Raw genomic sequence first — 12,704 nt, forward strand, 5'->3', positions numbered from 1 at the left:
ATTTTTTTACAGAGAGGAAGGGAGAGAGATAGAGAGTCAGAAACATCGATGAGAGAGAAACATCGATCAGCTGCCTCCTGCACATCTCCTACTGGGGATGTGCCCGCAACCCAGGTACATGCCCTTCACCGGAATCGAACCTGGGACCTTTCAGTCCGCAGGCCGACGCTCTATCCACTGAGCCAAACCGGTTTTGGCAGAAGTCTGATTTTTTTTTTCCTGTTGTATTTTTGAGAGAGGGAGAGGAAGAGAGAAACATCAATGGGTTGCCTCCTGCATGCACCCCAACTGGGGATTGAACCCACAACCTGGGTATGTTTTCTGACAAGGAATAGAATCTGTGATGCGATCTTTCAGTGCATGGGATCACGCTCCAACCAACTGAAGGAGATAGTGTTTCTTTAAATCCTCATCCAAGGAGTGAGGATATTTTTTACCATTGATTTTTAGAGAGTGGGGGGGCGGGGGAGATAGAAGAGAAAGAGAGAGAAATATCACATTGATTGGTTGCCTCCTACATGCTCCCTCACTGTGGGCAGGTACATGGCCTTGACCAGTAATCAAATCCTCGACCCTGTGGTGCGCAGGCCGATGCTCTAACCACAGAGCACATGGGCTGGGATTGAAGGAGAACTTTTAAACAAACAAAAAGCATTTGCTGCTTTACATCAGGCAGAAGACATATGGGATTCCTACATCCCAAAGACCCAACAGGATGAAACTATGTAAATAGGTTCAGAGATGGTTTAGAAATGAAAGACAAATTAAAAACACAGGAGAATGAAGAACTGCGGAATTGGGAGCCATACTCTTGCAAGTGTTTTGCAGCGCCTGTTGGGGCCTAGTTTGTGATGGGAAGTCTGTCCTTTCCCTTTCGGCAGTCCATCACCATGGTTCGGCCTCAGCACCTTCCTCTAGGTCCTACACCATTGGATCAGCTTCCACACACAAGCGTCCATCTGCCACTGTCATTGCTTGGGAGCTGCTTCGAACCCAGGGCCTGGCTGGTCTCTATAAGGGTTTGGGTGCCACTCTTCTCAGGTAAGACTTTCTTCCCAAACTTGGGACAGAGGGCCCCAAGTGAATAGGGAGCGGGAAGAGGACCAGAGGGATTGCTACCCCAACCTGCCTGTTTCCAAATCTCTATGCTTCATATTTTGTCCACAATTGGGCAGGATTACAGACTGGGTATCTGAAAGACTACTTTTAGGACCCTTCTTCAGTGGCCAGGCCCACATGACTATAGGGTGTTCTGTGACCCAAAGGCACCTAGAATGTACTGTATACACAGGACTGTGGGTCATCTATAAGTAAATGAGTGTATATATCCCATTTTACTGTGCTACTGGGGCGGGGGGGGGGGGCATCATTTTTTTTTTAAAGAGGGAGTTCAATTTAAAAAAATTTTTTTTTATTGATTTTAGAGAGGCAGGGAGAAACATCAATTTGTTATTTATGAATTCATTGGTTGCTTCTTATATGTGCCCTGCAGCCTCGCCTGGCCGATGTGGCTCAATAGTTGAGCATTGACCGATGAACCAGGTGACGGTTTCGATTCCTAGTCAGGACCCATGCCTGGGTTGCAGGCTCAATCCTCAGTACGGGGTGTGCAGGAGGCAGACAATCAATGATTCTCTCTCTCATTATTGATGTTTCCCTTTCCCTCTCTGAAATCAATAAAAACATTTAAAAAAAACAACACCTGCAGCCTTGGCATATTGGGATGATGGTCTATCCAACTGAGCTACCTGGCCAGTGTAGGGGTTAATTTTCTAGTCTCTGGGCAACAAATGAACTTCACCTTCCTGCCCATCCCCTCAACACTTACCTTATAGCTCTTCACCAGCCACTTGCTCAGCTTAGTAACTCTTCCCTTAGCCTGCCTACCCACTTTTATGGAACACACCACCAGTCTTTGAATCTGCATCTGGCTCCTCATTAAGCTGCAGGTGCTGGGAGGGCAGAGGAAAGAACTGGGATGGTTGGGAAAGGCAAATCAAGCTGATCTCTTATGCTATCACCCCACATTATCATGGGTGCCAGAGCAGGAATATGGAATTGTAGGCTTGTCTCTGACCTATCTTGAGGTCACAGGCTCACTGTATGATCTTGGGTAGAAGCCCCAGGAGGGCAAGAAGCTCAGTGTTTTTCTTCCTCTCCTGCAGAGATATTCCCTTCTCCATCATCTACTTCCCTCTGTTTGCCAACCTCAACAACCTTGGTTTCAACGAACTTACTGGGAAGGCTTCCTTTGTTCATTCCTTTATGTCAGGCTGTGTTGCAGGTTCCATAGCGGCTGTCATAGTAACACCTCTGGATGGTAAGTGCCTCTAGTGTTGACTTGCTTTACAAATTAGTTACCTGTAGAGTCATTTATAGGATAAGTAGTAATACTGCACTTTTAGGATAGAGACAAAACAGCTCCAACCTAAAAACTCTTGGGCCATAACCTGTGGCCACTGTCAGGTCCACCCACAGAACGTGGGGTCTAGTTCTTATCACTGACAAATCCCCTTACTTTCTAGGTACTGATTTCACTAGCTTTTTGTCCCCCAATAGAGTTGTGAGCATCAGCTATAAATGTTGCTGATACTTTAAAATTGAAGGCTAAAGGCAGGAGCTACACACTATGAGACAATGCTCCTCTATCTTTAGACAACAGTCAGCTCCTCTAACACAGGTGGATCTTCCCATAGCATGAGTGAACTAAGGGATTGTGTAGTTTCTAATTCCTTCAATTACATATCCCACAATGGTAGAGATAGCCTCAGGATTCAGTTTTATGTATGCTGGCTATAAAAGGAAACCTGACCATTTAATGTTAAGAAGAGAACACCAAAAGCAAAATGTTCCCTCCTAATTTTAACGTTTGTTTTAGTTTTGAAAACTCGAATCCAAACCCTCAAGAAAGGTCTGGTTGAGGAAAACTACAGTGGGATCACTGACTGTGCCAGGTGAGAGCCCTGTATCCCTTTACAGATGTGGCTGGGACAGTTCCCTCTATGTTGGTGTGCACCTAGACTCAAACTACGGAACAATTTTATCACTATACTACACTGAGGTCTTTATTTCTTTGAATTCTGTTGCTTTCCCTTACCTCTCAACGAAAGCAGGTTGTACTTGGAGCTTTCTTCTTTGCATCCCTACAGCATCTTTCTCCCAAAGTCTAGCCAATTGAGCCAATTTTCCATGGCCTGGACCCAACTGCTTAGTAGCCAAACTGCATACACATAATGGGGGAGGCATGGCTCCCACATTCCTGTAGAAAGTGACATGTGCTTTCAAAGAAAAGATGTACAAACGTCGGAGGAGAGGATGTCCCTGAGCGCTGCTTGGTGTGCTTCTGCTCATTCAGCTCACAGGACTCTTCTTTCTCCCTAGGAAACTCTGGATTCAGGAGGGACCATCTGCCTTCATGAAAGGAGCAGGCTGCCGGGCCCTTGTCATAGCCCCTCTCTTTGGGATTGCCCAAGGTGTCTACTTCATTGGTATTGGAGAACATATCTTAAAGTGTTTTGAATAAATATAGCTGGAATTCAGGTCCCTTCACTGGCTTCCATCTCTCTACCCTCCATGTATTTTGTCCTCTAACTTGTAGTACCACCTAAGTCTCAGAAGAAACAACCTTATTCTAATAAGCAAGGTGGCTACAGCTCTATTCTGCCTCAGAAGCCCCTAACCAACTACCTTTCAACAGAAGTAGTACATGCTTTGGTTGTATTGACTGTAGGACCTTAACAGACAGTAAAGACAGAAGGGTTGTTTCTACATTTTACATTTCTATTTCACACCTCAAGCTCAGTATACTTGAGTCATTTGGAGGATTTAGTTTTGTTATTCTGAGCTAAATAACTTACGGTTAGTCCTAGCATTCATTTTGGGCAAAAAGAGAATCAAAAGTTCAAGGGGACCATATAAGTCCTCAAAGTCAGCACCTAGTTTAAAACCAACCAAATCCTTTCAAATTATGGGTGGCTGAGGGATAAGGCCAACTAAAACCAAGCAGCCAGGCCAAAGTCAGGGCAGCCATCCTGCCCCATTTCCTCCTGAAAAACAGGCTCTTAAAGACCAACTGGAGGCTCGGGGCATGAATTCGTGCACCAGTGGGGGTCCCTCCGCCTGGCCTGTGGGATCAGGCCGAAACCAGCTCTCCGACATCCCCCAAGAGGTCCCGGATTGTGGGAGGGCACAGGCCAGGCCAAGGGACCCCACCGGTGCATGATCGGGGCCAGAGAGGGACGGGGGAGGTTGACCAGCCTGGGAGGGACTGCGAGAGGGCTCCAGGGTGTGTCTGGTCCATCTCACTTAGTCCCGATCAGCCAGACCCCAGCAGCAAGCTAACCTACCGGTCTGAGTGTCTGCCCCTGGTGGTCAGTGCACGTCATAGTGACTGGCCAACTGTCTGCGCCCCTGGTGGTCAGTGCACATCATTGTGAGCGACTGAGCAGCCTTAGCATATCATTAGCATATTACGCTTTGATTGGTTGAATGGATGACCGGACAACTGGACACTTAGCACACTAGGCTTTTATTATATAGGATGTCCATGGAACACTATCTGAAATAAAGTTGAACTAGTTATAATCTCGTCTTATAATTAGCAAAGGAAGCAGACAGGCTGCGATGAATAGTCTGTCTTCTACCTTTCTGTGTCCATTTCAAAACTGCCATGAAAATGAGTGGGAGGAAGAAAAGTGTTTAGGCTTAACACACAGTTAAACGCCCCCCCCTTCCCTTGCAAAAAAACCCCCACACACCTTAGTTTCTTTTCTGACACTGCCAAAGCTAGTAAAACTATTTCCTCAATAAAGCTGTCAAGCCCTCTAGAGGACAGATAATACTGAACACCTTATGTGTAAGTGTGGAAGACTATAAGGGGCTGAAAGGAACATAAAAGGAACACTTCTGAGTGAGGATCTGGTAAAAATGAGCAGAAAGTGCCAGAGGACCAGGGAGGGTTAATGGTTTCAAGTACCAACAGATGTCAACCAGCAAATGCTACCGAAATTTGGATAATGGTGTCTTTTTTGGATAACCACACTAAGAATTTTACTCTCTCAAATCACACACTTAGAGTGTCTTGCATAATAAACTACAATTAAATTCACTTAAATGTTTTGTTTTAATAAATAAAGCATCATGGCTTAGATTTTAAATCACATTTACAGATAAGGAGCATTTCTAAGCCCAAACAGGTGACAGTGAAGCTACTACTGCTGGAAGGAATGCATGCCCCACATGTATGTTAAGCCTAAAGAGCAGAGACTTACCAGCAGAGCACACCATACACATAACCTCTAGACTAGATAACTAGAAGCAGAGGAAGATCACAAGTTTGGGTAAAGTCCATGCAACAACTACCTGATTTCTTCACCTTCATGCTGCAGAACCAACTGAAAGTTGTGTTACTTTTAGATAAGCTAGAAGTAGGTTTCCTGATCATATTAAAGGAAACTTTCTCCCATTGTTAACAATTAGGCTAAGGGCATTAGTATAGAAAGATATCCACGAGTAAATACAGAGTATTAGAATAGCAAAGAGGAAGCTACATAGATCATCTTGTTTCTTCAAATATTAGAAACTTCTACATCATAGCAGTGCATGAATTCCACCTCCCAAAGGCTTAGTCCAAAAACTTCCTGTTGGCATTTGCACCAAACAAGGCTCCTCGTACTTCTGGCATCATCTGTAAAGAAATGAGATCTTTAATAAATAAGTGTTTTGTCAACTGGAGAACTTGGGAAGAACTGCACATCTTTTAAAATTTTTAATGAACTTATTGAGGTGCCATTGGTTAATAAAATTATATAGGTTTTAGGTACACAATTCTATGATATATTATCTGTATATTGTACTGTGTGTTCACCACCCAAAGTCAAGTCTCCTACCATCATCATTTATGAAGAACTGTAGATCTTAACAGAGATGGCAAGTCATGAACCCCTAAATGGCTGGGAAGGAAATCACAAAGCTAAAAGCATCAAATCTGTCCTTTACTTATCCAAAGCACTATCATAGAATCCTCGATGAGAAACTTAACCAATAAAAAATTTTGGGTTAAGACTAACTGTTTTAAAGGAGACAAAGAAGAAGAAGAAAAATACTAAGAAACTAAACGTGGCCTGGCTGGTGTCACTCAATTGGTTGAGCATCATCCTGTGCACCAAAGGTAGCAAGTTCAATTCCCGGTCACAGCACATACCCAGGTTGTGGGTTCAATCCTTGGTTAGGGTGAGTGCAGGACTAACTGATATCTCTCTCTCTCACCTCCCCGCCTTTCTTTCTCTCTAAAATCAATAAAAACATTAAAAACAAAACAAAAAACTCAAGGCATTACTGTCTAAGGCTTCTGTTATGTTGTGATGGAAGAAGAGCCTGTTAACAGTTGTATCTCATCATAATATTGTGTATCACCTACATTCTTTATTTCAAAAAATATTTATTGAATGTCTATGTATCAAGCAGAAAACATACAATGCAAGCTGTGCTGAGGTACTTGTTACTGCAAGTGAAAATCCTTAGGATTTAACCTCAAACTTCTAAGGCTGTGTGTTCAACAGAGTAGCCACCAGCCACATGTGGTTGCTGTGCATTTGAAATGTGGCTAGTGCATATAAGGAACTGAATTTTTAATTTTCCTTAATTTAAATATCCATTTGTAGTGAGTGGCTACTCTATTGGGTAACAAAGCTGTATGGTTTAAGTTACAAGAAGATGATATACTCAACATCAAAGTGCTTAGCTATAAGACAAGTTATAGCAGTAGACCACCACTACTGGGAGATGCCCAGCACGTTGAAATAATTGAAATTTCCTGCCTTGTTTCCAAATAATTTATTTGTGCAAACATGGGAATATTTGAAGAGCCAACAGCCCACGGTAATTTTTTTAAACAAGTATTTACTTTAGTTGCCATAATTCTTGCTGGAGAAAGAACTTTGGTCAGCATCTCCACTTGCAGTAAATGTATGCATTATTACTGTAAATGTAAACAAAACCCTTTTTCTGACTCCAAATCCCCCTCATATAAATGGTACTGACTCAGTCAATGCCACTAAATGCTTAATCCCATACCTTTTAAGAAAATGTCAAAAAATATGGATACAGCAACAAATCCCAAACACCAGTGAATGGATGTGTTCTCTGTATCACTTCAAAGTAACAGACCAACTAACAAAAGTATTCCCATACTCACCTGCTGAGCTATGAGATCCAGTCGGCTTTCTAGGGTATTGGAAACTTTTATTTTACGATCCCCATTATAGATCTCAACTCCACCAGCTCTACAAAGAACAGGGGAAATAATTTTTATAGATTTCAGGAAGATAGGAAAGTTTTGGGGTATGGGATGTCTAAATACTACAAGGGGCCAGGCCGGTATGGCTCAGTGGTTGACCATTATGAACCAGTAGGTCAGGGTTTGATTTCTGGTTGGAGCACATGCTCAGGTTGTGGGCTCGATCTCCAGTGTGGGGCATGCAGGAGGCAGCCAATCATGATTCTTTCTTATCATTGAAGTTTCTATCTCTCTTTCCCTCTCTGAAATCAATAAAAATCTATACTGATAAAAGGGTAATATGCTAATTAGACCAGGAGACCTTCCGGGAGACCTTCCAGACATCCTTCCAGACAAAGCCATGGTGGTGGGGCCGAGGCAGAGGCGGTTAGGGGCGATCAGATCAGGAGGGGAGGGCAGTTGGGGGTGATCAGGCTGGCGGCAGGGGTGGGGGGGCAGTTGGGGGAGAGCAGGCCGGCAGGCAGAGTGGTTAGGGGTGATCAGGCAGGCAGGCAGGTGAGCGGTTAGGAGTCAGCGTTCCTGGATTGTGAGAAGGATGTCCACAGGGATCGGGCCTAAACCAGCAGTCGGACATCCCCTGAGGGGTCCCAGATTGGAGAGGGTGCAGGCCTGGCTGAGGGACACCCCCCTCATGCACAAATTTAATGCACCAGGCCACTAGTTATCTATCTATCTATCTATCTATCTATCTATCTATCTATCTATCTATCTATAAAAGCCTAAGCAATTGAATGACCGGTTGACAGGTCGCTATGACAAGCACTGACCACCAGGGGACAGACGCTCAATGCACGTGATAGGGCTCCTCCTGTCTGGATTGGGCCTGCAGGGACTGGGCTCCCTCCTGTCTGGATCCGGCCTGTGGGGATCGGGCCAAAACCAGCTATCTGACATCCCCCAAGGGGTCCCAGATACTGAGAGGGCGCAGGCCAGGCCGACGGACCCCACTGGTGCACGAATCCATGCACCTGGCCTCTAGTGTTTTAAATAAATAAATACTGCAAGGGGCCAATAAACATAAGCAGTAAGCTTGAATAAATTTAAAAAGCTTCTTAGGATTTAAGGTATGGGTGTTAATAAATGTCATTTACCAAGTGACTGCTACGTGCCAATTTGATTTTCTGAAATAGCACCAACTTTAATTCTAACAACCAGCAAATCAGAAGGGGGAGGATTTAGTCCTAGTTTACAAATTAACAGATAAACAGATAAAACTGAATGTTTCCTCGAGGCCCTATTCTGCTAATTACCAGGGGTACTGATAAGGCAAAGCTGTGTGTCAGATAAAAGATACCATTGTTAACCTTGTACCAAACTCCCTCTTAGAAAGTCCTGCCTCTAGCCTTTTATCATTCCATTCCTCAGTTTCTCAGCACTTAATAGGCATAAGGCAAAAGGTGTGGTTCTATTACATGGAGCCTCAGGGAATGAAATTCTTTTGCTATACCAAAATTTTACTTTTATCAAATATTTCTTAAATAAGCAGGCTATGACACAAAGGCTGGGTAAGGTTTTGCAAAATTTCTTTGGGAAATTTTAATGGACTGTGACCTTATTACTTCATCCTCCCTCCCAGTCATTGTCTACCTGGCTAATAAGGAAGAACCACAACAGAGTACTAATAGAAAAAAACAGCCACACTTCTATCCTTAAGGCAAAGAGTGCCTTGGAGAAAACTCCCTTTACAACAGGCCTAGTATAAAGGCCATTCTCCCAGTGAAAGAAAGCCAGATGTTAAAAGCAGAAATACTCCTTACATCTCCTCAGGTAGGTAGACCTCCTGATCAATTTGGACATCAACATCTTTATTGGTGGCGATTTTGTACATAGGGATTGCTTTTTGCACTGCAGCCTGGAAAAGCAGAAAATGACAGGTTTTAGCAGAAACTTTTCCCCCCCCAAAAATAAAAATAAAAATCCACAAACAATACAAGCAGCTATATATTTCAGGTAAGAGAATAGATGATTTACTAATGGAATGTAAAACAGTACAGCCGCTATAGAAAACAGTGTGTTAATTCCTTAAAAAATTTAACAGAGAGTTACTATATGATCCAACAATTTTACATCTGGGTACATCAAATAAGTAAAAGCAGAGATTCAAACAGATATTTGTACACCAATGTGCATAGCAGCACTATTCACAATAGCCAAAAGCGAGAAACAACCCAAGTGTCTATTGACAGATGACCAGATAAACAAAATGTGGTGTGCACATACAATTCAGCCTTAAAAAGGAAGGGAATTCTGACTCATGCTACAATATAAGATGAACCTTGTCAAAGTGAACTAAGACACAGCAGGAAAAATACTATACGTTTCTACTTATATGAGGTACCTACAATAGTTAAATTCACAGAGACAGAAAGCAAAATGGTGGTTGCTAGGGGCTGAGGATGAGGGGAACGGGGAGTTAGTGTTTAATGGGGACAGAGTTTCAGTTCGGGAAGATGAAAATGTTGTAAAGATGGATAGTGGTTACTATATGATCCAACAATTCTACATCTGGGTACATCCAAATAAATAAAAGATGGTTGCACAACAATTCATGTACTTACTGTAATTAAAGCAACTGTACATTTAAAATGGTTAGCTTTTTGTTATGTACTTTTTACCAATTTTATAAAGAAAGGAGCTCACTGAGGAAAAAAACAGATGAAAATGAATTTTTAACTACTATACTGCAATTAGTGTGATAACACGTAATTAGTGGAAAGTCCTTTGAGCAATACTGTACACACTCTACAAATGTAAATGACATTTTCTTTGAAGGAACTTTAATATTTTAATATTTTTCTCTGACAATATTACCAGTTGAGCAAATTTATGCATATATTCTACTCTTCCCTGCTTCTCAAATCTAATGTAGCACCACTTTGGAGAAATACTCATGACACTGGATGTTAACACTTTATTTAGTTTCAAGAAGAAATTTGCTTAACACCTAGCATTATCATTGTGTCATCTAGAAATGGCCAGTTGGCAGTTGGACCTGCTTCCATAGCAAGATTATCACCCTGGTGAATTTTGATGAGTTTTCCTCTCTGTTGTAGAAGTTCATAAACAAGGCTGTTAGCACAACATGGATCCAAGTTACTGACACGGTTTATAAACTAGAACCACAATTTATTAATTTATCATGGAGACTAAGGGGAATGAACACTATGTAATCTGGCTGGTACATTTTCTTCCCTAGGAGAAAAGTTATTTGGAGAGACAAATTATAGTAAGAATGAAAATATATCATGTATTATAAATATGATCGCTAAGGGACTAAGTGAAATCAAGCTATATTGAAGAATTTTAATCTGAAGAGCAATTTGATAGCACAGGATCATAGCTAGGGGAGTACATTCTATGACTTGTGGTTTACCAGCCACAGGCTCCTTCAGCACAGAGTGTCAACCTACTACTACAGCCTAGGTCAGGGGTGGGCAAACTTTTTGACTCGAGGGCCACAATGGGTTCTTAAACTGGACCGGAGGGCCGGAACACAAGCATGGATGGAGTGTTTGTGTGAACTAATATAAATTCAAAGTAAACATCATTACATAAAAGGGTACGGTCTTTTTTTTTTTTTAGTTTTATTCATTTCAAACGGGCCGGATCCGGCCCGCGGGCCGTAGTTTGCCCACGGCTGACCTAGGTACATGTCATGGGGCCAGCAGGTCACACCCTTCAGACCAGGGAACCTTCTCACTTGGAAAGGGCATGGAAGAGCACCTTAATATTTGCCCCGGGACTACAGCTATGTTTACACTGCTGATCAACCTCTTTTCTGGCAGCCACCTTCTTTCTCTAGGTACAGGAATGTATTAGGTTAGAGCCAAGCCTTGCTGGTCTGAGAGCAGTTCGCCACTTTAAGATAGTGTTAACTATGTTTGCTCAATTCTACTAGGTGCTGCCTCTATTGTTGCATTTTCAGAAGATTACGTGTTCCGAAGTCTCAGAAAGGGGGGAGGGTACTAATTCAAATGGCAACGTGACCTCTTTAAGAAATGAGAAGCTGAGGTCACTTAAATGAATCTTTACATTGTGTTAAAACTCTAATCTCCATGGTTGAGCTGTCATCTAAAGGTCAGACACACAGAAACTTAGGGGTGCATTTCATCCCTAAGTTTCTTATCTTTTTAAAAAAAAGGTCTCTTTCTCTAATCTTTACCTTTACCAGAGGGAAATCCTGTTTCCGGCAACAAACAATCATCCGGGGCTCCAATAACTGGTACAAACCCTGTGACACAATCAGAAGCAATTATTAAGGAATAAATAGAATGTTTTTATGATTCTTCCATCTAGTTTTGGAAAAAAGTTCCCTTGTAAATTTCCTTAAAAGACAGCGCATAATACAAGAACAAGGAAACACGATCTTGATATCACAAACCAAATAAATATACCCACTGCTCAGGTGGTAGAAACAAAATTTATATGGGAGTCTTATCTTACAACAGCTAAGTTGAAGACAAATATTATTGTAATTAGCATAAGTAAAATAAGGATTCACAGCCAAGGAGTATAGAATTAAAATGTATACAGCCTTTGGTCTGAACCTCAATATCAAAAGCAAGTATTAGTGGTAAAATCAAATTAGGAAAACAAATTTAAGTTTTAAAAGTTAAAGCTGAAACCCAGCCAGCGTGGCTCAATGGCTGAGCGTCGACCTATGAACCAGGAGGTCACAGTTCGATTCCCGCTCAGGCACATGCCCCCATTGCGGGCTGGATCCCAATGTGGGGCATGCAGGAGGCAACCAATCAATAATACTCTCTCATTATTGATGTTTCTCTCTCTCTCTCCCTCTCCCTTCCTCTCTGAAATCAATAAAAATATATTTTCAAAAAAAGAAGTTAAAGCTGAAGGTTGCAAGCAAATCTGACCCTTGAGTTATGTAAAAAATTAATAATATAAAAGAATGGTAAACCTGGAAGTCTTACTCAACCTGACAGACATTACTGTCTTCTCATGCAGTATACATTTCTCTATTAGAAAAGGAAAAGAGCAAAAGGAAAGAAGCTAAGATGAGAAAAAAAGAAAAAGAGAGCTGGCCTCTAATATATTTTGTTAATTTTTTAAGAACTATGGCTATCAACTATAATAGACCTGGTCTATAAGGGTACCTGGAGGACCAGTCCATCCAGCAGCACTTGGTATCTAGTTGTATCTTTCACCACCTTGCCGAGTCTCTGTTTTGCTTCATTTAGTAGGTCCTACAATGAGTGGAAAAGAAAAAAGTTATCTACACATCGTGAGGCTGATACTAGCTCATGTGCTTGCTTCAGTTTATTGCTGTGCTTCCATTCAACACATTCTCTGAGATATATGATAAACCAGATGCTGTCCTAAGTACATTGATACAAAGAAGCACAAAGCAACATCATGGCTCCCAGGGAGGTCACACTCTAGCTAACCT

At 42.0% G+C, this 12,704-nt stretch overlaps 2 protein-coding genes across 3 annotated transcripts in view; one reads left to right on the forward strand and one right to left on the reverse strand.

The window, feature by feature from the left end:
- Nucleotides 1–3,523, forward strand: part of SLC25A18 (solute carrier family 25 member 18) — a 10,888-nt gene extending 7,365 nt beyond the window's left edge. The window contains exons 6-9 of the mRNA XM_023751212.1: nucleotides 882–1,041; nucleotides 2,166–2,320; nucleotides 2,879–2,954; nucleotides 3,382–3,523. Coding sequence (XP_023606980.1) covers nucleotides 882–1,041; nucleotides 2,166–2,320; nucleotides 2,879–2,954; nucleotides 3,382–3,523 — 533 coding nt within the window. The remainder of the gene's footprint in view (nucleotides 1–881; nucleotides 1,042–2,165; nucleotides 2,321–2,878; nucleotides 2,955–3,381) is intronic.
- A 986-nt stretch (nucleotides 3,524–4,509) lies between these two features.
- The window catches only part of ATP6V1E1 (ATPase H+ transporting V1 subunit E1), a 54,758-nt gene continuing 46,563 nt past the window's right edge, over nucleotides 4,510–12,704 (reverse strand). The window contains exons 5-9 of one of the 2 annotated variants that reach the window (XM_006085530.3): nucleotides 12,412–12,501; nucleotides 11,460–11,528; nucleotides 9,055–9,149; nucleotides 7,196–7,283; nucleotides 4,510–5,686 (exon numbers count right to left, since the gene is read on the reverse strand). In XM_006085530.3, coding sequence (XP_006085592.1) covers nucleotides 5,624–5,686; nucleotides 7,196–7,283; nucleotides 9,055–9,149; nucleotides 11,460–11,528; nucleotides 12,412–12,501 — 405 coding nt within the window. In that variant the 3' untranslated portion in view covers nucleotides 4,510–5,623. The remainder of the gene's footprint in view (nucleotides 5,687–7,195; nucleotides 7,284–9,054; nucleotides 9,150–11,459; nucleotides 11,529–12,411; nucleotides 12,502–12,704) is intronic. The other variant, XM_014452931.2, reaches the window with a different exon arrangement.

The sequence above is a fragment of the Myotis lucifugus genome, unplaced genomic scaffold, assembly GCF_000147115.1.
Source record: "Myotis lucifugus unplaced genomic scaffold, Myoluc2.0 scaffold_19, whole genome shotgun sequence".
Taxonomy (NCBI): Eukaryota; Metazoa; Chordata; class Mammalia; order Chiroptera; family Vespertilionidae; genus Myotis; species Myotis lucifugus.